At 37.7% G+C, this 26345-nt stretch overlaps 10 protein-coding genes across 10 annotated transcripts; 4 read left to right on the top strand and 6 right to left on the bottom strand.

Moving 5' to 3' along the window:
• Positions 1-603: 603 nt before the first annotated feature.
• Positions 604-5223, top strand: myo2 (myosin II heavy chain; the record flags this gene model as incomplete). Its single annotated transcript, XM_056183303.1, has 1 exon — positions 604-5223. The coding sequence occupies one exon, from the start codon at positions 604-606 to the stop codon at positions 5221-5223; it is 4620 nt and encodes a 1539-aa protein (XP_056039702.1).
• Positions 5224-5430: 207 nt separating this feature from the next.
• nse3 (Smc5-6 complex non-SMC MAGE family subunit Nse3) lies at positions 5431-6444 on the bottom strand (the record flags this gene model as incomplete). Its single annotated transcript, XM_056183304.1, has 1 exon — positions 5431-6444. One exon carries the CDS (start codon positions 6442-6444, stop codon positions 5431-5433), a length of 1014 nt encoding a protein of 337 aa, XP_056039274.1.
• A 779-nt stretch (positions 6445-7223) lies between these two features.
• On the top strand, positions 7224-7874 carry isa1 (mitochondrial [4Fe-4S] cluster assembly and transfer protein Isa1; the record flags this gene model as incomplete). Its single annotated transcript, XM_056183305.1, has 2 exons — positions 7224-7478; positions 7557-7874. 2 exons carry the CDS (start codon positions 7224-7226, stop codon positions 7872-7874), a joined length of 573 nt encoding a protein of 190 aa, XP_056039275.1.
• Positions 7875-8384: 510 nt separating this feature from the next.
• gep4 (phosphatidylglycerol phosphate phosphatase Gep4) lies at positions 8385-9069 on the bottom strand (the record flags this gene model as incomplete). The annotated part of the gene is made up of 2 exons (XM_056183306.1): positions 8385-8468; positions 8518-9069. The coding sequence occupies 2 exons, from the start codon at positions 9067-9069 to the stop codon at positions 8385-8387; spliced, it is 636 nt and encodes a 211-aa protein (XP_056039272.1).
• Positions 9070-9642: 573 nt separating this feature from the next.
• cig1 (G1/S-specific B-type cyclin Cig1) lies at positions 9643-10881 on the bottom strand (the record flags this gene model as incomplete). The annotated part of the gene is made up of 1 exon (XM_056183307.1): positions 9643-10881. The coding sequence occupies one exon, from the start codon at positions 10879-10881 to the stop codon at positions 9643-9645; it is 1239 nt and encodes a 412-aa protein (XP_056039273.1).
• Positions 10882-11399: 518 nt separating this feature from the next.
• On the top strand, positions 11400-14524 carry rec11 (meiotic cohesin complex STAG protein Rec11; the record flags this gene model as incomplete). The annotated part of the gene is made up of 9 exons (XM_056183308.1): positions 11400-11655; positions 11719-11831; positions 11870-11968; positions 12012-12358; positions 12406-12550; positions 12597-13391; positions 13436-13830; positions 13876-14173; positions 14219-14524. The coding sequence occupies 9 exons, from the start codon at positions 11400-11402 to the stop codon at positions 14522-14524; spliced, it is 2754 nt and encodes a 917-aa protein (XP_056039270.1).
• Positions 14525-15083: 559 nt separating this feature from the next.
• rei1 (ribosome biogenesis protein Rei1) lies at positions 15084-16445 on the top strand (the record flags this gene model as incomplete). The annotated part of the gene is made up of 1 exon (XM_056183309.1): positions 15084-16445. One exon carries the CDS (start codon positions 15084-15086, stop codon positions 16443-16445), a length of 1362 nt encoding a protein of 453 aa, XP_056039271.1.
• A 580-nt stretch (positions 16446-17025) lies between these two features.
• On the bottom strand, positions 17026-20910 carry vgl1 (KH domain RNA binding protein, vigilin; the record flags this gene model as incomplete). Its single annotated transcript, XM_056183310.1, has 1 exon — positions 17026-20910. The coding sequence occupies one exon, from the start codon at positions 20908-20910 to the stop codon at positions 17026-17028; it is 3885 nt and encodes a 1294-aa protein (XP_056039268.1).
• Positions 20911-21938: 1028 nt separating this feature from the next.
• On the bottom strand, positions 21939-23588 carry dfp1 (Hsk1-Dfp1 kinase complex regulatory subunit Dfp1; the record flags this gene model as incomplete). The annotated part of the gene is made up of 1 exon (XM_056183311.1): positions 21939-23588. One exon carries the CDS (start codon positions 23586-23588, stop codon positions 21939-21941), a length of 1650 nt encoding a protein of 549 aa, XP_056039269.1.
• A 913-nt stretch (positions 23589-24501) lies between these two features.
• arp6 (actin-like protein Arp6) lies at positions 24502-25927 on the bottom strand (the record flags this gene model as incomplete). Its single annotated transcript, XM_056183312.1, has 4 exons — positions 24502-24622; positions 24689-25572; positions 25666-25780; positions 25842-25927. 4 exons carry the CDS (start codon positions 25925-25927, stop codon positions 24502-24504), a joined length of 1206 nt encoding a protein of 401 aa, XP_056039277.1.
• Positions 25928-26345: the final 418 nt, after the last annotated feature.

Raw genomic sequence — 26345 nt, forward strand, 5'->3', positions numbered from 1 at the left:
GATCTTTTTATCGTGGGCGGTTTTATTCACAGATGCTAGTTCAACATCTTACAACCGATTTGTATCTCCTTCAAAAACCAACAATTTAAGCATTCAGATTAGCATCTTTTGAATAACAATTTGATTACTTTAACACGGTAATATTTTGATAAGTTATATTTAGGGCATTTAAACGGGTTATTTTAAATAATTGTTTTTATGCATAGTACAGCCATATGTTTAACAAAGAAAGCATACTAATCTTAATTAGTACGCATATGCTTTTAAAATAATATAAGAATAAACATGTGTGGAAACATTGTATATTCCCGTAATACAGTAGACCTCGCAAAGCAAAAGTCTTGGATCTCTGTAGAGTACGGTGTTGAAATAGGAGGAGAGAGACTTGCTTTCCCTATAGTAGCTACCGTCCACACCACTTAGCTTCAGCTAATTTTTTGATAACTTTTGGAATACTCATAGTTTTGAACAGGATTCCCTTTTTTAGTTGAACTCTGTGAGCAGATCTTGTCATTCTTTTAGCAATTGCACGCTGTTTGTGAAATTCGTTCGTTTGTTTACCCTTACTTGATATTGTGAAATATATGATTAAGACCTGGACATATGTATAGAATTTCACAAGGAAACATTGGCGAATCTTTAGCTGATAATAGCTTGAATGGTATAGACAACAAACGATGGGTTTGGATTTCACATCCTGAAACTGCATTCACGAAGGCTTGGATAAAAGAGGAACTCGGTGATGGTAAATATGTCATCCGATATAACAATTCTAGGGATCAAAAAGTTGTTGGTCATGACGAAATCCAACCTCTTAATCCTGGTCGATTTGACCGAGTCAACGATATGGCTGAATTGACGAATTTGAATGAACCCTCGGTCACCTACAATCTTGAGCAGCGATACCTTTCCGATCAGATTTACACGTATTCAGGGTTGTTTTTGGTAGCTGTTAATCCGTATCGACGGTTGCCTATCTATGGCAAAGACATGGTACAATTGTACAAGGACAAAAGCCAAGAACGAAAGCTCCCCCATGTTTTTGCGATCGCTGACCTGGCTTACAATAACCTGTTGGAAAACAAGGAAAACCAGTCCATTCTAGTCACCGGTGAGTCTGGTGCTGGTAAGACGGAAAATACCAAACGAATTATACAGTATCTTGCTGCCGTCGCAAGCAATCCAAACGTGGTATTTGGAGAACAATTAGAAGAGCAAATTTTGAAAACGAACCCTGTCCTTGAAGCCTTTGGTAATGCTAAAACAGTACGCAACAACAATTCTTCTCGGTTCGGAAAATTCATTAAAGTCGAATTCTCGGTCAGTGGTGAAATTGCCAATGCTTCCATTGAATGGTATCTGCTCGAAAAATCCCGTGTTGTTCATCAAAGCTCGCAAGAACGTAACTATCACATTTTTTATCAACTACTGAACGGTGCTGATCCTGCTTTACGAAAAAAGCTCCTTCTTTCTAATGAATTTAATGATTATGAATACCTGAAGAAATCATCTCTTACTATTCCCGGCATCAATGATGCTGAAGAGTTTAAAGGATTATTGTCTTCTTTTAAAATTTTGGGTTTTACCGAAAAAGAAATTTTTTATATGTTCAGCATAATTTCTATTATTTTGCACATAGGTAATATCCCTATCGGCGCTGACCGTTCTGGCGTTGCCCGCCTCACAAATATGGATGATGTTGATAAACTTTGCCATCTTCTGGGTGTATCTCCAGAATTATTTTCACAAAACCTTATCCGTCCGCGTATTCATGCAGGTCATGAATGGGTGGTGAGTGCTCGATCCCAAGAACAGGTAATTTCTTCTATAGAGGCATTGGCCAAAGCAATTTATGAGAGAAATTTTGGCTGGCTTGTTAAGCGTATAAATACCGCAATAAGTCGGAACACCTCTTCTAACACTTTTATTGGAATTTTGGATATTGCAGGGTTTGAAATTTTTGAGACGAACAGTTTTGAGCAATTATGCATTAATTATACGAATGAACGCTTACAGCAATTTTTTAATCATCATATGTTTGTTTTGGAGCAGGAAGAATATATGAGAGAAGAAATTAAATGGGACTTTGTTGACTTTGGCCATGATTTACAACCTACCATTGACTTAATTGAGAAGTCTAATCCTATCGGCATTCTATCTTGTCTTGATGAAGAATGCGTTATGCCAAAAGCTACAGACACTACCTTTGTTTCCAAATTGGATGCGTTATGGAGAGATAAATCCCAAAAATATAAACCATTTAAGTTTGGTGGGTCTGGTTTTATCCTGACGCATTACGCGGCCGATGTTCCTTATTCAACAGAAGGTTGGTTAGAAAAGAATAGTGACCCTCTGAATGAAAATATCGCCAAGTTGTTAGCTCAGTCTACCAATAAGCATATATCTGAACTGTTCTCTGATTACCGAGAGGTTGAGACGAAAACGGTGCGTGGACGCACTCGTAAAGCTCTATTTCGAACTGTTGCCCAGAGGCACAAAGAACAGTTAAATCAATTAATGAACCAATTTAACACAACGCAACCTCATTTCATTAGGTGTATCATTCCCAATGAAGAGAAAAAGAGCCATTCCTTTAACAGAGCTCTGGTTTTAGACCAGTTACGATGCAACGGTGTTTTGGAAGGGATACGGATTACTCGTGCTGGATTCCCTAATAGAATGCCCTTTAATGACTTTAGGCTTCGTTATGAGATGATGGTTAATCTTCCGAAAGATAACTATATTGAATCTCGGCGTGCTTCGCTTCTAATACTTCAGCAAATGGGCCTTTCAGAAGATCAGTTTAGAATCGGAGTTTCCAAGATTTTCTTTAAGGCAGGAGTATTAGCAAGTTTGGAAGAAAGAAGATTACATACTCTTCAGAGTATTGTAATTGCTTTGCAGGCTCGAATCCGTGGTTTTGTTCAAAGAAGGAAATTTCAAAAGCGTTTGAAGGATATAGAGTCTTTAAAGCAGATACAGGCTAATATGTTTGTGTATGACGAGCTTCGAAAACATCCCTGGACGAAGTTATATTTTAAGTTAAGACCCATGCTCAGTAGTACTCATAATGATGAAAAGCTTAAACGTAAGGATGCGGAAATTATAGAGCTGAAGTACGAAATTAAGAAAATTACAAATGTCAAGGAGGGACTTGAAGCCAAGGTGAATGAATCAAATAAATCTTATACTGCTTTAGAAAGTGCGCTTACCGGTGAACGAGCAATTGCACTTGACAAGGAGGAAATTCTCCGTCGTACTCAGGAAAGGTTAGCTTCTTTAGAAGATTCAAATGGAATCTTGAATGCCACTTATAAAGATATGGAAGCTCGGTTGGCAGATATTTTGAATGAGAAAGAAGTGGAAAACAAGCACATTGAAGAGATGACGGGTTCCCTCGAATCCGTATCGTTGGAAAACGAAAAAAGAAGAGAATATAATGAAAAACTGCAAAAAGAGTTGAATACCTGTCGAATGGACGTTGAACAGATCAGATCTGCATTATCAGCTGCTAAAGTTGAAATAGCTTCATTATCTAAAGAAAAGACATCTATCAATCAAGATTTAGGAAAACTGAGAGAAGATGGAGAGAAGAAAAAACTTGAACTGTCTTCCTTGCTTGAGGAAAACTCTACTTTAAACCGTGAACTTCGGAGGTTTAAAGAGATAAGTAAATCATTAGAAGAAAGACTAACAAATGAAACGAATATGATGAAAGATATTAACTCCTCTGTGAGAAATATGTCTTCTGAATTGGAGCGAACCAAGATTGAAAAATCCGAAATGGCTAATGATATATCAATCGTGAAACAGAAGAATCAAGAGCTTGACGTGCTAAAGGGAGTTCAGCAAATGACGATAGAGAATTTCGAACAAAAGGTTGGCTATCTTGAAGCTGATGTTAAGCAAATGTCTCTGTTGAAGAAAGAGCTCAGTGCTTTAACCGAAAAAGACAACTTATATGAAGTTCAGTCTTCTAGGAATCAAGAACTTGAAGCATCGGTAAAAACCCATATGCTTACAATTAAAGACCTAGAAGGCAGCTTGAAAAATGCCAACAGCAAGTTAAAGAATTTACAGGATTTTCCGTCGAAGTATGAAAGTTTAATTGGAAAATCCGAAGAGCTACAGAGGAAAGTTCGACAGCTTGAAAGATTTAAATCCGATTATGAGCTTCAAAATAAGGAACTTTTAAGCTTACGCAAGGTCGAAAGTGATTATCGTGAATTGGTGCTTAAGTATGATAAAGTAACGAAAGATACAGAACGATTAGAAAAAAGCAGTTTTTCTACCAATGATCAATATCAAAAATTACTAGACGAGCACAGTAATTTAACACGAAAGAGTGAAGACATAACTAGCCAGCTCGATTCTGCAATGCAAAAACTTCCCAAGATTCCCTTATTAGAAAGCGAAATTTCGAAATTGAAGCAAGATTTCGCGAATACAGTTAAAGAACTTGAGGGGGAGAAACAAAAGGCTATTTTAGCTAGTCAGGATAATGAGCAATTACGTTCATTAAAGAGAGAACTCCAGAATAAACGACAATTGGAATTGAACTGTCAGAAGCTTTCAGAAGAGGTTAAAAGTACTCGAAGTTTGCGATCAGAAGTCACCTTACTGAGAAATAAAGCATCTGACGTGGAGTACTCTAAAAACAAACTGACAGAATCAGAATTAAAACTGAAGGAAGTCAGAAAAGAGCTGAATTCCGCCATAGAACTGAACAAAAGGAAAGAAGTTGAGCTCCATCGGCTAAAGGAACACAAGCCAGCGGAGAAGGAGAACAAGTCCCCAGCAACTATAAAGAACACACTCCCTGAGAGAAAAACGATTTTTGACTTACAACAACGAAATGCCAATCAGACTCTTTTTGAAAATTTGAAAAGAGATTATGATAGGCTTAACCTTGAGAAACAGTATCTTGAGAAACAAGTGCAAGAGAACAAAAACCCTGGAGTGACACCACAAGCCACCGGCGGATCTTTGGAGCGGGTTGCCTTTTCTCATGCGGTAGAAGTGAAAGCCCTTAAAGACCAAATTAATAGTGAGAAGTCCAAGATTTTAACTACACAATACCAGTTTGAAAAACGAGAAAAAGAGTTACAAAAATCGATTTCCGACATGGAAAGGCAGAACCGGTATTCACTAATTGACGTTCGGGCACTCCGAGACAGAATTGCTAGTCTTGAAGAAGAGTTGGCGGCATCTTCACGAGCATGATGTTGGTTAACACTTTGTATATGAAGATTTTCATTCTTTAATTTAAGATGGTTGATATTTTTCATGTAATTATAATATATAATATTGATAGATCATTAGGATACGATGAATTGGATTTCATTAAGAACATGATAAGTGAAGAAAATAAGAGGATTCTAAAGATGGATATCTACAAACTTATAATTTCCAAAAGCAAACAGTGGAATTCTAATTTTCGTTTTCAGTTGTATTGGGAAGAGTTTGTAATTTTTCATCGGTAAAGCCAGACAAAACTTCGTCAAGGTTGGTACCTTGGACAAATTCTGAAATAAAGCTTTTTAATCCTTGTTTACCGATTTCAATATCAGAACGAGAGCCGATGTAGTAAACAAATTGATTGTGGGTATCATCCTTTACGCGGTCCAAATAACCAAATCTGACAAGAAGATTGAGGGAGCGGTCTATGTCTAATTGGAAAGGAGTGGTTTCAGAAGATAACAAAGTATCCAAGTGCGACTTCAGTTCTAACTCTCCAAGATATCCATGGGAAACTGCAACAAGGGAAACAACAAGCATCAAAAATCCGAGAAACGAAGTATCAGCCATTGAGTCAGGAACGAGCCGTTGGTCGCTGCAGTACTCAAAACGAAGGGAATTTTTTAACACCCAATACTTTGGGACATTGGAGGAGGAGGAGGAAGACGAATTGGAAGTATGTTGTTTTCGGAGTTGAGAAATGGCCATTTCTTTTGTCCGATTCGTGGGGTTTACTAAGACTAGTTGAAAACCAAAAACAGACTGAAGTTGACGGTTTGCCTCTTCTAGAGCTGGCTGAAACAAGCTTCGGGAACTTCCTTGTGGGAATGCACGCTGTATCACTTCCTTTCGCGAAAGAGCTTGATGGGAGCTTTGGGAGCAAATGGCGAGACGCACAATGTTTCTAACAAGCATTTGAAAATTCATAGAATCAGTTTCGCCTTTGTCTAGTTCATCCAACGGTTTGGAACCGGCATTGGGTTTGCTCTTCTTTCTGCGATTTCTATCAGAGGAAGTGCGTCCGGATCCTTGTCCAACTGCTGCGTCATCATTTGGGCTCTCCAAATCGTCGTCAATGTATCCTTCACTTTCTGATCCTTCTTCCTCATCAGCAATAATCTGCGATGCCGTCAATCGTGCTCCATGAGGGCTGCTTGGTTCTACATTCCTGGCTCTTTTTCTATGCAAATCATCGAACTGACTCATTTCATTTTGGGCTCAAAACGAAGGGAATTTCCAAAGGAAAGCAAAGAACTTTTACCAGTCCTGGTTTTTCGCGTTTTGGGGGGATTTCGTTTTGCGATATCTATAGTCATCCGTATAACACATTAACGATACTATATCCTGTAGCCGTAGTAAATAGAGACTTTTGAGAGAAGGATATAAATGAATTGCTTTTTCAGATATGCCTGCTTTGAATATAATTTTAATATTATATTGCTTCTAAGTGCTGAGAGCAAACAGGCATCTTTGCTTCGGATTTCATGACTTGACATTTCAAATCTTCAACCAGAAACACATTGTGCGGCTTCCATCCGGGTTTTCAGAAGCAAAAACTAGAACATATAAAAACTCAACTTACTATTCTTTATAAATGTTCAACTTCTTCGTAGAAAAACAATCCAACCCTCTTTTTCTGTGTTTTCTTTCCAGTATCGTACTACTCGCTTATTTAGTATAATAAGCAATACGGTGGTGCAACCCAGTCTTCTGTGCTCATTTTCTAGATCGTTGGGTATCTGAAATATATTTTGCATACGCCAACACCAAATTCATTATTGTGGACCAATGAGGAGCCCTATAAATCATATAGAAGGTGGGTGTATGATGACCTCTTGGCATTAACCAAAAACAGATGCTCATGGGAGGCAAGAATTGAGACTCCAAAACACGGTATATTTGAAAGAAGTTGAATTCTTTTTGTACAGTATTGATAATTGGCGTTTGAACCATCGAATCACGAAAAAACTGGATAAATTTTCAGAATGCTTGCACTTTTATCGACACGACAGATTTCAAGGTTCCCCCTGCGTGAGGGCTTGCTACGGAACTTTACTCGAAATCTTTCTCTACATGAAATTCATAACCTGAAAAATATGAATCCGACACTACAAAAATCACAAAATATTCAAATTCCTCTACCCACCCGTTTACGTGCTGCAGCTCCTTCTCTCAATGAAACTTCGAAGAAAGAACTGGCTCCTACTCGGAGGATGCCTCGTAAAAACGTAATTAAATTGGTATGTTGTTTTATTAGGAGTTGTTCCTCCTTTTTTTTTTTTCGTTTTTTTGAAAGTCATAAACTAATCCCTGTGTAGAGTTCAGGTGCGGTGAATCATTTGCGAAGCATGTTGAACGATCCTTCTATGAAGGATAAACTTTTGCGAATTGGCGTAAAGCAAAAGGGTTGTGCTGGCCAGGCGTATTCGTTGGAATACATTGAACAACCTGAAAAGTTTGATGAAATTGTGGAGCAAGATGGAATTCGTATCATTGTCGCTCGAAGGGCTTTACTGCAAATTATTGGGTCTGTAATGGATTACAGGGATGATGAGTTGCAGTCGCGGTTTATTTTTACCAATCCAAATATTAAATCTACCTGTGGTTGTGGAGAATCCTTCAGCACGACGAAGTAACACCAGTGAATGAAGAAAGAGCTTTGTTTTACGAATTCTTATGATTGCAATGTTTATTAATTAATTCCCGGAGATGGGTTTTTGTTTGGTTTCTTCATGTATGCTTCACCCCCCTCCCTGCACGGAACACCGGTCCTGTTCTGTCTTCTCTTTTTTTTTTCAAATAATTTCCTTCTAATCACAAGAAATTTGTTGTTTTGATGTTGTGGCTTTTTTTTATTTCATACGTCAGATTGTGGAAATTGCCCTCTGCGTAGAGTAATCTGTTTTTTACCTTGCTGTGGACTCTGCTTTATTTCTAGTTTCTTTGCATATGTTACAGTTTACAAAACGCCATAAATTACGGGATATCGGGACAATGAAGTGACATGGAAGTACGTACTACAAGGGAAGATTCTCTCATTCTTTTTGATAACGATGTGTTGAAAGGCAATATCCACCCAAAATTAGCAAAGTAGTGTGAAATGGAGTATTGAATGAAATATAAAATTCGTTATGAAGTACATATCGTTACTTATCCTTCTCGTTCATTTGAGGTAGGATAGGACCCATCGGTTGGAACGTTTGGTAAAGCTTTCCTTCTAATTTGTTCATCTGCAAGGATAGTTGTATGTTAGTATTATTGTAGTAGAGGAGTTCTTACCCAGCTTGAGTTTTCTTGTACTCCAACATATAACCATAAACTCCATGCACCCATACGATTAGCCATGGTGCTATCCGTAAGTAGTCGATCACCGATGAATAAAAGCTGTGAGGGATGTTGAATCTGTGTAGATCTCTGAAAATAATCCCATACTTCTTGTTCACAAAGTGGCTTTAATTTCGAATGTCGAAGTACAGGAATTTCCCAGCGAGCTTCAAAGTGGGCAGCATCTTCTCCAGTCGGATCTTGCTTTTTAGAACCAATTGAATTGCTCACCAATAAAATATGGCTCTTTCCAAATTTTTTCTGTAACTCTCGTAGTTTCTCGAGATTCTCATTAGGAATTTCATTCTTATTAGGTACAGTAATACAATCGTCCTTGTCTAGCACAATACCTCGAATGTCAACAGGCCGACAGTACGCATTGCTTAGATGGCTGCTAATACCAACCGGAACATTTGTGAATGAAGGAAATTTTACGTGAGGAAGTAATGTCCTAGGACGTTTCACAGTCTGAAAAAAAGCGCGAATCCCTTCCCAGTTCACTAGCATTGGATATTAACAACACTTTTTCGAGCCCACTTATTTAGATTTCCTGGCAAATTCGCTAAAGACGAAGAAATTATTTAAATTTCAGGTAACAGAAGCAGTCGTAAAGTGAAGCATTACAATTTGGCATGAATTTAAAAGATGGTCTGGAAGAAAACATGTAGTATTTATAGAGTTTGGTTAAAATATATAATAACAAAAGGGTATTTCTACCTTGTAGATTGAAAGCTATGGTAGTTAATCATTTGCTCATCATAATCTATTACAATGCTTTGAAGAAGTATGGGTTTACATTTCGCAAAATGTTTATAAACTACATCTACTTTCCAGCGATAAACGAGTTCAGCCCAGATTGGTCAATAACTTCAGAGTCCTCACGGCTCTGCGTCTGACTCGAAGAGGTTTAAATATATACTTATTTACCTATAAAGGAGTTATATTTAATATTATGTTATTAATTCAAGCAAAGTGAAAATGGGAAGCCGCAATAAGCAAATAATCCAAAAAAAAACCCCAAAAAGCAAAACTTCCAAAAAAAAAGGGGGGGGAGAACATGAAAGACAGACGGAGGTATGATTATAGAATACTAGACACCCAATTGTAAGCAAAAACGCTAATGCGTTTCATTCTAGTTTCACTGTACTTTTGAAAGATAGAGCTGTGATGGTTTGGAGCATCCAAAATACATTCCATGATCCCTAACGCACAAGGCTCCAGTTGTCGAGCAGTGAGTCCACTGTAATAAATATGATGCAAAGTCCATGTAGTATATCCTAACATCTGCATGGACAAGTAATAAGAAGCAGCTGCTATGGCACTGGGATATCCTCCTACAAACATTTCATCCATTAACGTCAGTTCCATCAAATATTTTGCTAGAGATCGAATATCGTATTGATAGGAATCAGCCCTACTGATTCTTCGTAGAAAAGACATGGGTCCCGGCCAACTTAACTCGAAGTTCAGTAGCATCAGCATGTATCTTTCTGCACGAATAATTTCTTCAATTTCGTAGACTCCTTCTACAAATTTTCCTAAATGATAGATAGTTGGAGGATGAATCTCCTCATACTTAAAGGAAATCAATAATGCGGAAAGACCCACCAATTGTATCTTTTGAAAAGAAACAACCTTTGTGGAAAGAAATCTGTCAATTAAGTTCACTGTTAGATATAACGTCTCTGGAAGAAGTCGAAAGTATTGATGGACTTGAATTATCCAATCAACCAACAAATGCCTAGTCGGCCAATCTATTTCATGTTGAATAGACATATACGAAGGGGATGGAGCCAAATTCCTTTCTAATTCTCGCATGTACCCAAATATATCGGTTTCATAATCGGAAACCATCGATGGATCTTGATCGTCATCTTCCTTGGAAGGATGTGCCTTAATGTATTCTGAAGCTTGAGAGAGCAAACAAACGTCTACCTCCGTGAATAAAGGAATCGCAACATGTGAAGACTCGGTGGCTTCAAGGGGGTCTGAATCAAGGGTTTCTTCAAAAATATCGAGAGATGTGTTCTTTTGGTCAGAAAATGAATCCTCAGGTACTGAGTTCACCAAAACATTACTTAATTCTTTTTCATCTTGAAAAACATGATTTTCTTCTGAGCTGGCGGGGGACGTTAGGAAGCGACCTGTGTCGATGTAGGTAGATTGTAAAGCTCCATGAGAAATGTTCTCCACAGACTTCAGAGGAGCTCTTAAAGGCGATCGATTAAGGATCCTGTCTTTTCCATTAAACGCGAAAGATTCTCGTTGATTTTCATCTGTAGCGAATTCATGAGCATTGACTCTGCTTGAAGCTTCCATAACTTTACAAAGGCGTATAAAAGAGTAACATTGGTATCTTTGCTAACAAAAAATAGAAACACTTCTAGTCCTGGTTTTGAAATCAAAATCTACCAAAATTAAGTTATCAAAGTATTAAAAACAATAGGAAAGGTAGACCAAGATAAATAAATATAAAAGAAATTAACAATTTAACTAGTAATAGGTACAAAAAGAATTGTAAGATAAAGATTGAAGTCAGGAACTAAGTAAGTGCCGCGAAGTTGAAACTTGATAGCTGACGGACCTGCAATAGAGCAGCACCAAATCGATCACGAACCCATGTTTCACGCGTAATATTTTCCCAAAGGTAAGTTTTATTTTACTAGATAAATAAATTAATATCACCTATTTTTTTGAGCATTTCAAGTTTTCCTAGTCGCGCATAAAAGGGACTTCTTTATAGTCAACGCGTCGCGTATCGCCTACTTAAGCTACACCAACGCACTACGCGCTTGAACAGAGCAACTATTTACGAAGCTAGTTAGCGGTTAAATATCATGGAATACGATTTTGAATCTGATCTAAGTAGTCATTTAGATGGTTCCTTGCCTGATTTGGAGGAGGATATAGAGTTGAATCATGCTGCTGAAAGTGTTTCCAGCAATCACGATGATGGATCTCATATTTCAACACCTGCATTAAAACGAAAACTAGAAATTGAACCAATTGCATCTAATGAAACTACCCAAGGATCAACAATCACTTCAAACAATACTCAAAACACAACTAAAGACCCGTCATACAGTTTGCTCAGTAAGTATTTATCCTTCAAAAAATGAAGATTTTTGCTATATGGAAACTAATTAGATCTTTTAGATGATTTAATGGATGAAAGCATTTCTACGGATTTACTGAGCACCAAATGGCGTTCCTACTCTGAAACGGATTCGTTTGAATCAACGCGTGGATTTCTCAATCTTATTTTGCTAGTAAGAGACTACTGCTTTTTACATGCTAATTATTTTAGTCTTGTAATTGTCAACCTTTTTTAAACCACTTTGACATGGAGGATATGGAATCCATACCTGAAACATTAGCTCAAATACAATCTTCAACTTTTAATTTTGTATGCAAATCTCGCTTTCTTTGGAAATTAACCAATCGTCTAGAACGACACTTTTGCAGAACCGTACTTATATGCATGCTCAACAGTTATAGGAAAGTCATTCAGAACCAAGCTTCGTTTTCTCGTTGATGAACTCATTGCTATGTCTATAGAAAAGGACAAAATATCAACCGCATCTTATATGGAAACTATTAAATCTTGGATAATATGTATGACTACTAGCCCATGGTTATCTATCCGACATACTTCAAGCGCCGTTTCATGCATGTTCTACGTCTCACTCGCAAACGCGCTTTCCAATATCCAAGGTGGTAACAATTCCAATGAAGGGGATGCAGATCAAGTTTTGCTCGAGAATCTTAATTATCTATTCGATGATATTTACAAAAGGTAATTCGAACGCTTGTATCTGAGATCAAAAATTTGACCGAAAACAGTGCTATATTAATAAGAATACGTGATACGAGATCTATTATCCGATTGGAATGCTTTATGGCAATTCACGAGTGTTGCCTACTGCTTCCATCTCATCTTCAGGATAGATCAACATTATTGTATCTCGGATGGGGGCTTTCTGATACTGTAAGCTAAGATTCCTATGAAAAACTTATTAACTTTATTCTTTAAGGATGCAAAAATTCGAAAGTCTGCTTTAAAAATCATTCAACAACTTTTTATAAATGAGCGAAAACAAGGGCTATCACTTTCTTCACTTAATTTTTTAGAAAGGTTTTCATCTAAAATTGCAGAAATCTGCAGATATGACATAGAAAGTGTTCGTGCAGTTGCACTTCAATTATGCTTTCAATTGATAGACCATCAGTTACTCAACCGGGAAGACATAGAAATGCTTTGTTACAGCATTTTTAACAAAAAGGCTCAAATTCGTTTACCAGTCATGAAGTTATTAACGAAGTACTGTGATCAAACCATGGAAGGCTTTCTCCAAGAATCAACGAAAGAGATTAGTCTCAAAAAGATCCTTACACAAGAAAATTACAAAATATCAAATTCTGCTTTTAAAAACCTTTATAAGAAAAATTTGATATTTTCTATTATTGCACACGCCTTGGAAGTATGGACTATTGAAAACAACCAGAAGGAATCCTCACAAGCAGATGAAGTAAATAATGAAAAATCCGTTTGGCCCTTTGGTTTTAATTTGGAGGCCAATCGTTTGAAAAATTCCGAAGAATGGAAAGTGTACGAGTGCAGTATGTTATCTGTTCATAATGAATTGGGCTCGTTGGGTTCTTGGGAAGAAGTCTTTGACTATTTACTTTTTGACCATGTTAATCATTTGGATGCTAATAGCATTTTAAAACATTGTGCACCAAATGAGAAAATAGTCGACTTATTATCTTCCTATGTGTATTTCTGTCTAAACCTTATTGAAAAGCCTGCCTTGTTGAAAAAGAAATCCGTAAGACACATAACATTGCGTTTTGCATATTCTAATTACTTTAGTCTGATTCAAATTATATCTCAAAACAGTTACATCTACTGCATGAGCTGCCTCTACTGATGAAGAAATATCGAGAACGTAACGTTGCAAGCTATTACTTTATTAAAAGTTTGGATTATATTCAAGAGCAAACTCTGGCCTTACCGGAATCAAGAAAAGATATGTTGGCCTTATTGACAGAAGTGGAGTATGCTGCCAAAGCATCTAGTACTTTCCAAATTAACTTAATATGTGGTGAATTCTTTCACAGAATAATAAACCTGAACCTTATAGCAAGCGAAATTCAATTAAATGTTAAACTTTATATCGCTTCTGTGACGGACAACTTAATGGAAGAATTACAGGAATTCTTAAAATACATTCAGTCAGCCCGTAAGACATCCAATCACGATCAAAAGTACGAGAGCTTGCGATTTGAAAATACACATCTAACTGATAGCAGGGTTGAAAGACTGGTAACTCAGTTAAAATTTTACTGTGGTTTTATTCGAAACATTGGTACTTCTTCTGAAAAAAGTGCTACCACACTGCGTCTTGTCTCTGACTTGTTGGAGATTTGCAAGCAGGAAGAAGATGAACTGCTTTTATATTCATGCTTAAGGACTATATTCTTATGCATCCTCCCTGAACTAAATCGTCAATGTTCAAACGAAATTATGGAAACTTACTTCAGTGTAGTCTTAGAAGCATCGAGTTTGTTGTCAGACCGCACAAAGGAGCTTTTCACAGGAAAACTTTTTGTACGTCAATCGGGTTTACACGTTCTTTAAACTAACTAATGATAGTCTACAATTGTAATTTTAAGTGTCTACTTTGGAAAATCGGTTTTGGCTGGCACGTCGCGACTTAATGGTAATGAGTTAAATGACATCAAAACATTAAACATTGAAGAGCAGCTTGCGACACTTAAAAGTTTATCAAAACAATTAAAGAACAGTGAATCAAACAGATCAGTACAACCATCAATACTGGAGGATGAAAAGGAACAAGGGTTATGGAACAATTTATTTGAAGACTGGTATCCTAATCATTGTAAGGATCCCTTACTTCTGGTTGATTTAATGCAAGGCCTAAAAAAACTTGTTTTGTAGCTGTGAAACAGATTCCTTGAGTTTTAAAAGACTAATCTGGAGAAAAAGGCATGTCTTATCAACATGCTCATTAAAGTACAAGACGGTTTGAAGAGAAATGAAAGTGAAACTGTTTATATAGGTAGTTAAGTTATTATTGAATAATAGAATTTAAAGAATTATGCTTCACTGAGGATGCGGACGAAATCGATCAATTTATTTTATACCTATATGCGATAGTGAAAATGTGCAAATTACTGGGCGTCAAAATTTTATGAATAAAATGCAACTTTTTGTTTTTTTCATAGAAAAACATATGAACATGAAAAAGAAAAAAAGAAAAAACTATTTCTAAAAAACCGTCGTATTACTAACTGTAGCGCTGCTAGGATATGTTATTTCACCAGGTATTGGCAATTTATTCTGTTCTCCACCAACATAGCTCCCTCGAGAAAATTCAGGTAGAGGGCTAAAAATAACCTTTTTATTGGTCTTAAAAAAAAAGGGAAAAAGGTATTAATAGTAAATACAAAGAATTATCGGCTTAACATCGAGAACTTCTCGATTTTGAGAATTTACGATGGCCACTACATTCTCATGTACAACTTGCCATGTAGCATTTCACAGTGCTGATTCTCAGAAAATCCATTGGAAATCTGATTGGCATCATTATAATTTGAAGAGAAAAGTGGCTAGCCTTCCTCCCTTGTCTGCTGAAGTCTTTGCTGAGAAAATTCTCTCTATCCAAAAACATAATGAAGCTGTTCAGAAAAAAGCTGAGTTTTATCGTGAGTGCAACTTTTGCAACAAAAACTTCTATTCAGAAGGCGCCTATTCTTCTCATTTGGCTTCAAAGAAGCATCGCGAAAGTGTTCGTAATTCTGAGATGAAGTCCCGTACGGACAATTTGAAACAAGATGAAACAAGCAGCGTCACCTCGTCAACCCTTTCTATGGGAGAACCTGTCGATGAAAGTGCTGGAGAAGAAGAACTTCAAAACTTGTCAAAACGCTTGGCATCTGAGTCGGTTTCAATCTCTGATCCTTCTTTGAGGAATGAATCCAACTCAAAGGATACTCCTCAAGCACAAGCATCCGCTTCAAAGGCACCCGCTGACCCAACTTCGGAAGACTTTGAAAAGGAACTCGCTCGTCGTGTAAGCCAAAAACTGGGTCTAAAAGACTGCCTCTTTTGTAATGCTTCTTTCTCTTCTTTTGAAGCAAGCAAGAAGCACATGAAAGCGATTCACAGCTTGTTCATTCCCGAACGAGAATTTGTTGTGGACGAACCCGGACTGTTTGAATATTTAGCTGAAAAGGTTTCTATTGGTTACACTTGCTTAACATGCAACCGTCAATTCAAATCATTGGAGGCTGTTCGCTCTCACATGCAGCAAAAAGGACATTTCTCTATTGCTTATGATACTGAGGAGGAACAACTTGAGCTTTCTGATTTCTACGATTTCACTGCTTCCTATCCTGAGTACGACAAACCTCAAGAGATTATTGATGTAGAAAACGCAGAAAATGATGAGAATTGGGAAGACGCTTCCAGTGACTCTGACTCCAGTGTAGATAGCATGGATGTTGGTAGAGTGCCTATAGCTGACGAGTACGAACTTCATCTGCCCACTGGTGCTCGTGCCGGTCATCGTTCTTTGTCTCGTTATTTCCGTCAAAACATTCGTCCTCCCAGTACTACTGCCGTCGGTGATGGTGCTGCTGTTCATCAGAATGTTGCTAGACATGCCACCAGCGGAGAAGCGATGGCTCGCAGCCGCGCTGTGGAAAGTAGTCTTGCTGGTGTCAAAGACGGAAGGAAAAAATTCAGTGCCTCTCATATCAATACACACCAAGATCGTCAAAAGAAAGAGCGGTTTTTCACCAAAATTGCCTATAAGAATAATACGAAGCGTCACTATCGGGATCCACTTTTGCAATAATTTCTTGAAATCATTGTGTCTTTTTATAATATAATTTTGTTATGAAAGAAAAAAAAAGGGATCTATTTGGTTAGTAAAGCTTTATACTGGTATTGGTCTGTTTATGAATATCTTAGTTAGTTGGTTGATCTGAAAACACTGATGCTTGACTATGTTTTAGGATTTTTGATAAATATATATAAGTGCTCCTGTTAGCATAGACAAAGGCATCATTTGGTTTCATGTATCTTTTAATCCAATAACATCTATAAAATGAGTCGTTTAAGTCGTTTATTTTAATTTAAAATAAAAATTATACATTATAAAGTAAGATCTAAGCTTCTTCTCAATTGAGCGAAGTATACCAATGAACGTCAATTTCTTTGACTCACTTTTTGTTGGATGAAGACAAAAATTATTTCTTTGTAACAAAATTAAGGACTATATACCGCTTTGCTATACTAAGCAGAATAGTATAAAAAGAGCGACAATAAGATTTGATATAGCACGGATGAAGTGAGTATTTAGTCGCATGAAGTGAGAAATCTTCCAAAGGAAAGGGTATATGTAAAATAGCATATCAAAAAAAGTTTTAATTCTTTTAATCTTGAGACTCACTTAAGCGTTCAATGATCAAATCTTTCGCTTTAGCAGCTCCAGAGTGACTTCCCTGGATGACAATGATATCGACACCTGGTGTACGGGGAACGTCAATTTTAACTTGAGCAGCCTTGCGAATCTTGTTAATGGCGGAGCCACCAGCACCAATAATATGGCGATGCAAGTTAGGAGGAACAGAAAGATAGCCAGTGCATTCTTCTTCAAGTTGCTTAAGGCTCTTTTCCAAAGCAGTAATGGCCTTTTCAACGTTTTCCTTATGTCCTCTAATGGTCAGGGTTGAACTACCATCAGTATTCTTTTGCTTGGTAACCAACTTCCAAGGATAAGGGCCTTCTTCGTTATCCTCAAGCACAACTTCGGAACCTTCCAATTGTTTATTAACACCAGGTACGTCCACAAACACCTTGAGATCGTTGCGAAGTCTTCTGATAAATGGACCATTCGTTAATCGCTCACACAAAATATTGGATACCTCAAGGGTTTCTGCGTATTGACTAGCAACTTTTTCTTGAATCATTTTAATAGCCTTATCACAGTTCTCGGGGCTACCGATAATTGTAATCTTAACAAGTTGCTCAGGATCTAAAACATTGGGAATTGTAAGAGAAGTTGATGTTTTCTTTTCAATATCACGACGGCTGCTTCCCATTCTTCCAATGATAGAACTGATGCTACGTTGAGGAACATCAACGGTTTTTTCAACTTGATTCTTAAGTTCCTCCACAATTTGCAAGAAACGAGATTCCAAAGCTTCAACAAGTTGCTTGTTGCCACGTAACACAACAGAATTGCGATCTTCGTCAGAACTGCCATTGGAAAAGCTTACAAGACGAGCAGTTTCGGCTTTGTCGGCTGTACCGCCGCATTCCTTGATAATTTCTTGTAAGTTACTTCCACTAGGACCAATAAGGAAACGGTGGTATTCACGATCAATTTTGACAACTTTCTCAACTTGATTTTTTATTTCGTCAGCAATAACTTTGATTTCCTGGATGGCACCTTGAACATTTTCTTTAGAACCTCGTACTGAAACATTAATTGCACCCTCAGACCTTTCGTCTCCAATATCAATTTTGACGTCGTGTTGAGCACGAATTTTTTCTACAGTAGCACCGTTCCGGCCAACGATTCTAGAAGCAGCCTTAGAAGGGATTTCTATTGCTTCGCTATAAGCAATAGATTTTTCATATTCATAAAGTTCAATGAGCTCTTGCTTAGCAGAAGCAACAGCCTTTTTGCTACCACGGATGACAATTTCATCAGCTGATGAAGGTTTAGTAGCTTCACCTCCGGTAGCGCTCAAGTCGTCTTCACGAGGAAAACGAACACGGACAGTAAACTTTTCCTCCAAGCGTTTAACATATTTTCCGCTGGCACCAATAAGCTGGCGATGGAATTCATTGGGGATGGTAACCCGGATTATGGTATCATCCATGAGAGCTTGGACTTGAGCTTCAATACGAGATTTAGTTTCTTCAACATTCTTTTTAATACCTTGAATGCGTACTTGTCCTTCTTCAACATTTATTTGAACACCAAAATCTTCTCGAAGAGTGGATACATTGCTTCCATTTTTGCCGATAATATTCTTTGAATATTGAGCGGGAAAATTAAATTCAGCAACGTATGAGTGAAGAATCTCATGATTCTTTGCATCTCTGACTAGTTGTTTTATTTCATTGGTGATACGTTGAACGTCGTTCGAAAATCCTCGAACATAGACATCATCATCAGTAGAGTCAGAGCGATAAGAGACCTTACCAAGCTGAACGATAACATTTTCCTCAGAGTTACCAAGGATTGCCTTCAGCGTAGTACCCTTTGGTCCCACTATATGCTTATGATAAACAGAAGGTACTTGGAAAGTTTCAGAGACAATCTTAGCGGAGGCATCAGCAGAAGATTTAATGCGTTCACCCAAAGTTGCCAATTCTTCTTGAATCTGTTCAGGAAGCTTTTCATCAGCCGATCCAGTAAAACAAAGAATGACACTTGAGTCATCCTCACCATTATCACCGATGAGCAATTCGACGCTATGATCAGCTCTGAGCTTTTGCAAATTTTTACCTTTAGATCCGATAACATAACGCTGCAAGAGAGGATCAATCTCTACATTATAAAATTTATGAGGAGGAAACTGCCCAATAATCTTAATCAACGTAGCACGAGCGTTGAGAACGTTCTCACCGTCTTTACTAGAAATTTCAACGATGACAGATTTATTAGTAGGTTCCTGGAGCTCTTCACGCTTGGGAAGATGGAATTGAACTTTCAAGGCATTCTCATATTGAGAAAGGAACTTTGAGCGAATGAAAAATCTTGCAAGCAGGTTAGCATGGCTAAAAGGATCCTTCAAAGAAGTGAAGACATTGGAAACATTGACAGCATCAATGACTGTAGAGTTAGCACGCTCCATCGTCATTTTAATACCATCACTAATATTCATTGCAGGGCCACGAACACTGACAATGTCTGATTCGCTATTGATAGGAGGGAGTATAACTGAACAGCCAGTGCTTCTCAAAATATCTTGAATACCAGCACTCTTTTCTCCGTTAATAAACCGATGTTGACGACGAGGGACAGGAATCATAGTGGGAATTGTAGTACGAGCTAATTCCTCAGCCTTTCCTTGTAAGAAAAGAGCACATTCACGAACGCAAGACTTTTCGCCAAATAAGACAATGGGATTAACTGGCAAATTGCTGTCGGAGTATGCAAATGGTATTTGGACTTTCAGATCTTTGCCCTGTTCGTATTCGGCAATATTTGAACCATCGGCTCCACGAAGCAAATTGTACAAATCGGTAGGAATTGTGTTAATGCGAATAGTAGTATGACTAGTGCGTTCGTTTATTATAGATTCAATTTCTTTTTTGGCGAGTTCAGCGCCTTCAAAGTCGCCTTCAATGGTAACGGAAGTCAAATCGTACTGAGGTTCCATTTCGTCCAATGAAGTTGGAGAAGAGAGTGTGGACTTTTCGTTCTTCGTAAAGCTATCATTGTCATCAGCGGCAGATGAGTTGCGCTTTGGGATTTGAATTCGGGTGCCGGTACGGTCCATGATGGTCTTGAGGTTCTGACCATTGGAACCGATAACAGCACCGACAACAAAGACAGGGCAAGGAACAATAATGGTGTTTCGACGACCGATGGACCTGATGATTTGTCTGTGGGCTGCCTTGACAGAAGCAACTTTACCTTGAATTAAAAAGGTGGTATTTTTCGTCTTGGATGCAGTTGAGACATTTATACGGGTAGAGGTTTGCAGCATAATTGTACGGACAATATCGGCAACAGAGTTTGGTTTTCCAGTAAACGAAAGGCGAGATATTTGCTGGTCAGGACCCAAAATCAAAGTGTCTGTCATATAATCCGTTTCTTTGGAAGTAGAAGCGGTCCTGCTAGAAGAAGTAGGTGAGTTAGCTGAAGAAGCGGTATCATCGTTAGCTGCTGAGCCAACGCCAGCTGCCTTTCGAACCCAAGAAGGATTCTTTGGTTTATTAGTGTTGACTTTGGGCGAAAGGGTAGGAAATGCAGCCTCTGAATGCACATCAACAGCGGGTTTTTGCGATGTGCTTCTTAATGAAGCAGGTTTTGAGTGGTTCTCAACCGCATGCTTCTTCTGTAATAACGCAGAAGGAGGAAGATTTTCGGTTTCTTCTTGTGAAGGCACAGCGGCAGTTGCATTGTCTAAGGTTTCATGCTTCACACCACTGATTTCGGAAACGTTGGATGCGAGTGATCCATCATACTGTACCTTTAAGTCTTCATTACCGGCAGCTGGGAAACCGGAGGAGGCGTTCGTAGCTTCGATATTGTTCGTAGTCATGGTGAATTGTTCGGAAGTAAAGAGATTTTCCATAAATCAGGTTCCAGAAAGTGTATCCAATAAGAGAATGACTGGTTAAAAAGCAAAAAGTAAATCGTTGAGACTCCAAACGAGATTAAGTCGCAATGTTCTTTATGAAATGTACTATGTTTTTACACAAATATTCCTTTGAGCGTCAAGGCGCTATAAGTAGAAGTAAAGAAAGAAGTAAGAAGTTGACGACTGAATCTTGTACTGTTTCAGTCTGATTATTTCTACGAATAAAGTCGCGTCGACTATGGATATTCGTTCAGTGCAAGCCTTATTCTCTGGTGTTCTATACTACTGGTGTACTGAAATAGCGATCGATAACGAGGACTGGCGTTGTCTTTTTAAATAGTATTAATAAACAAAGTCCTTGGTTTTCATTCTTATATGATAATGTTTCGTTTGGTCTTGGCTTTTGTAGAATAATAGAATGCTTATAAAAATCCTGTATTCGGAACTAGCAGAATACAAAAAGTTACGACATTGATGCAGACTACTACTCTCGATACTTTCAAATACTTATCATCAAGTTGTTCCTACACGAGATATTTTTCCCTAATTGCCTGCATATTCAATAGATATACAAGTGTATTGCTTTTCAGCTATGGAAACATGCTACAATCGATGAGCATGTATATTGTAAGCTGACTTTTGAAGGCAAAAGTCAAATTGCCAAATAAGGATTGTAATCCTTATAGCATCCTATGAATAATCCCATATTCATTAAAAGAAAATAGATATAAATTGTTCGTTAAGTCTTCGAAAAGATAGACGGTTTGTTAAATCACAGAGATAGAATCGTAACCACTGTTAGATCAGGAAATACGTATATATAGTTATATTAGATAAAAGAATGAATGCATGTAGAAAAGGAATCGACAAAGCACCGATGTAAAACTCCAACTTTACCATTGTGTTTCAAATCAAGAATTTAATAGTTCAACACAATATTTAAACATAGAAAAAGCGACGAAACTCTAACCCAGACTAAGATAAAATGGCATAAATGTATAGATCAACCATGCTTGAGATTTTCACAGCGGACGAAAAGGTCGCTGCACGAGCTCAAATAGTTCATCCAATTCTTTAAAATTTTCATCATTCTCAGCAAATTTCCGATGACGCCTACCTCGAATATGCATTTCAAAGTTGTCAAACTTTTCTCGGCAATTTTCGCAATACCCAGGTTTTGGGTCAATCTTAATTTTTCTCTGATTAGCATTTTGAAGCATACTCTTGTAACCCTGTTCTTTGTTTGGTGCCCCGGATTTCTGTTGAATTATTCTTTTCTTAAGTTCATTAATGTCTCGTCCATTGATGGCAACAACAGGAACACCTGCTGCGCTTCCTGAACGAATATTAGAATTATTGGACATTGTCGCTGAAGTAAGGTTAGACTGAACGATACCAGAAGCTTGCATGCCATCATCGAGCATGCGATACGGTTTTGGTTTCGCTGAAGGTTGCTCCTGTTGATGGTATCCTGTATTTGCATTCGGCAAAGGAGCACTTTCAGGATTGATAGACACACTATTTGAGTTTGATGTAGAAGCAACATTGTTAGATAGTAATGGAATAGATAGCTTGAAAGAATTAGCTCGTGAAAGTGTCGTAGGCGGTTGCTGAGAACACTGTATTTGTATGCGTTGCTGCTGTTCTTGTGATTGATCTTGCTTAGCTTTTGCTGCCGCTGCCGCTGCCGTATGTGCATTAATACTCAATCGCTGTTTGTTTTCGGGCACAAACGGGCATCTACCTATACTGGTTGCACGAAACGTGGGCCATGGTACGTCCTTATCGTTTGAAGGCTTAGGCCATTCTCTTAGAAGAATAGGCTTGTAAGTACTTGCGATATCGTGAACATATAGATAAGGGCCCTTGAAATGAACAAAGTCTTGCCTTGGTACAGACAAATCACGCTCATTTGTACCCTGGACCTTTTCGACATAAAGCAGATAACTTAAATCATTTCCTTGCTTTTGCGAAGAACTAGCAGCAAATGGATCTTCTTCCAAAAGCGTTTTAAGCACTCGGTTGCACAATTTTTCCATGCTCCAGATCTTCATATTCAGTTGACGTGCCTTGGTAAGCACGTCTTGTTTAGAATTTTTTGCTGCTATGTCTTGTATAGATCTTGTCGTAACCACATGAGTGACATTACCAGAAAAAAAAGTCTCTACATGGCCCCCTAATTGAACTATTTGACGCTTAACTCGTTGCTGAAGATTAGAATCAAATCCATCTAAATAAAAACGGAAATTCGGAAATGCCTTTTTGTATTGCCGTTTCCATTCCATCAACTTAGCCTTTTGGGAAGCCGACTTTGCCGTAGCTAATTTCGTGGCATCGGCTCCATCGTTTTTTAATTCTTCATTGATTGGTTCAAGTGTCTTCATATGAGGGACTTCTTTAGTGATAGATTCATCATGTTTTACTCGCTTTACTGACTTCCGATATGATTTAGGAGTCGTAACCTTCTGATGTTTCGGGGTTGTAGTTACTGAATTCTCATTATTTATTTCGATTTCAGGTGAAGAGACACTTTCCTCTAAAGCATGAGACCTTTTTTGCTCGACCGCAGCGTCCTCTGTCACTGAAGCGGCCTTTTGTTTCACAACACCTTCATGTTTCTGGGGAATTATATTTGCCGATCGAGGTGCAAGAGGGCATCTTTCGAAATTCATAAGATATTTTGGTCTTCTTTATAATATGACACAAATATCCCCAAATATATGTGCCAACTTTGGTTGTTTTCTTGTTTGTTTATATTTAGAATGGTGGTTGTAGTGGAAAGCTTCAATGTTATAGTACAACACCCTTCGTATATAAAAGTAACATATGTTAGGTAACAAATTTTTAAAGACCTCCCTATCGCATATATAATATTCAATTGCTTTTCTTAAAAGTTTTATAAGAAGGTTCATAAATAGAAATTTCTTATAACTCACACTTTTACGAAACCATAGAATGAAGATCAACAAACTTCAGTTTACATTTCTAGGAACTATATAATGATCTATATAATATCGATAGCGGATTGACGCGACGCGTCGCGTTTGTTTACATTTTCCTTCGAGGTGAGAGCTGTGACTGTTTTTCAGTCATATATTCAAAAAAGTAACCCATCGTTTCACTCGTTCTTTTACCATAAACTATCTTCATATCGCAAAAGGAATGATTTAGAAATCTTTGTGCTATTTCAATGTTGAATTGGTATGTTTTACGATGCAGGAAGTAGCATGAAATGATGTTATAAAAATCGATTAGTCTTGAAGACAAATCCCATGGTTATTTTATGTATTCACACACTGATCACTGATGTTACTTCAAATAATATTTTGAACTTGTTTACTAATTATTAGGAGAACCATTTGATGCAATATGAGGTTGGAAAGGAGCTTTAGATAATGCACCTATAGCGTAGGGTAGTTAATAGATGGATTGGAATCGATAACATTGAAAGTGGTATACTTTGAGTTTTGTATTATAAAACATTGAACAGTGTGTTCAGTCTATAAAGTAAAAAGGTATTATTATTACAGCTGGTAATCTCATTAAATGTGCTACCAGGTTTGAATCATTCGCATAACCTCATGTCTATTTCCTTCTATACAGAATGTTTGGGCCATGCTCAAGATATTCTGACTTAGAGATACTATTAGCATTCCAATATTTACCAGGCATGTGGGCTCCGCGGTTCCAAGCATATGTGGATGGACTAGAGTAGTTTAGTAAAAAGTACATCTCATACTCACAAAAAAAAAAAAAAAAAAAAAAAACTTACTTGGACGGTTGAAAAACACGAAGGTCTATGTCTTCTGGCGAAAGTGATCGTAACTCAGCTTCCAACCGCTGATGGAATCCTGGAAATTTACAGTTTCCGCCTATGGTAACGATATTACCTAGAAGCAATGCCCCAATTTCTTCGGGAAAGCCTTGTACACTTTGCATGACAGCTTCAGGAATGCCGGCTTCCTGTAAACCAACATCAGATGGAGAAAATAAAAGTTCCGGACTAGCGAATCGCTCATTAGCAAGTTTTAAAACCTGCTGGTCGATAATTTTGTTCAAGTCTTTGACTACATGTCCAAACTTGCCGGAACTGTAGTCTGGCAGGGCATACAGAATGTCATATTTAGACTTTGGCTTCGTCTGCGCAAGATTCAGGTCTTGCGCAAAGTTTTGGGAGACAAAGCATACCGACTCTTTGATTTCATTCATTAAATAGGTCTCTTCCATCATGTTATATTTACGATAAGAAATAACTTCTTTTAAAAAATTGGTCAAAAATCTGCCCCCAACATCAATTCTGCGTACGGCATTCTCTTGAACTTGAGAATCAATGACGGGGATAATATGGGTAAAGCTATAGCCAGAATCAATTACTAAAATGCATTCACCATGTGCATCTTTGTAAGAAGCTTCATCGCCCTTTGTGAAGCATTCATGATCCCATGAGATTAATTCCGCCGGCGTACATGCAAAATATGCATCAAACCCAAACTCTTCAAAAACCAGCTGAATCGTGTTGAGTTCTATAGAAGGCATCGTAAACGGAGGCTGTGTTAATATCAATGAATAACCGTCCATACTAGGTTCAGTGATGCCCAACCGCCGCATCACTTGATCCCATACAGCTGTCTCTGTACTCCAGTTTACAAGATATCCCTGTATGTTAGTATAAGTAACAAGATGTAATGAATTTCAATTTTCTTCCTCCTTGAATGCGGTTCTCTTGAGCACCACGTTCGGTGTACATACTTTTTCATGCGCTCTACGAAACTGTAATGTGGTAAAATCATTACAATTCGATAATTCGTCTCCTAAAAACAAGCGATTCCCATCCTTTGACTTTGTAAGGCAATTAGGTATTTCTCTGCAAAAGTATGTTAAAGAAACTAGTCTGGCGATCAATCTATTTAACTGTTTTTTCTTACAGAACATTCCCACCAGCAAATCCTGCTTTCACATTATAAGCGCCATTGTCTAATACAATAGTTTTGGCAGGTAGCCCATTGTTCATGGCGGTTTGAATGGTTCTAAATCACTGATCCTTGGTGGTAGTAAGTGCCCTGTGTATGTATGTATAAGACTTAAGGGTGAAAGGTGTAACAGCTTCATTGTGCTAGGATTGAAAACATTGGGTTGTTTTTATTGCAAAACCTTTTTGAAATAAAATAAAATAAAATAAAATGGATGGAGCGAAAGACGAGATTTCTACAATAATTCAACAACTATACTAACTTTGAGTTACTTGCACTTACAAATCTTATACATTATTAGAAGAGTTATCAAATTGTATTAGATGAAGAATTTCTTTTACCTTCTGTTTCTATCAGAAATAGCCAGTTTTACCAAGTATGAAGCAAAAGGTAATCAAATATAAGTCACAACAAAAGACTGCAAAACACATTGAAACGTTGAAAACAATAACAATTAAA

The sequence above is a fragment of the Schizosaccharomyces osmophilus genome, chromosome 3, assembly GCF_027921745.1.
Source record: "Schizosaccharomyces osmophilus chromosome 3, complete sequence".
NCBI classification, from domain to species: domain Eukaryota; kingdom Fungi; phylum Ascomycota; class Schizosaccharomycetes; order Schizosaccharomycetales; family Schizosaccharomycetaceae; genus Schizosaccharomyces; species Schizosaccharomyces osmophilus.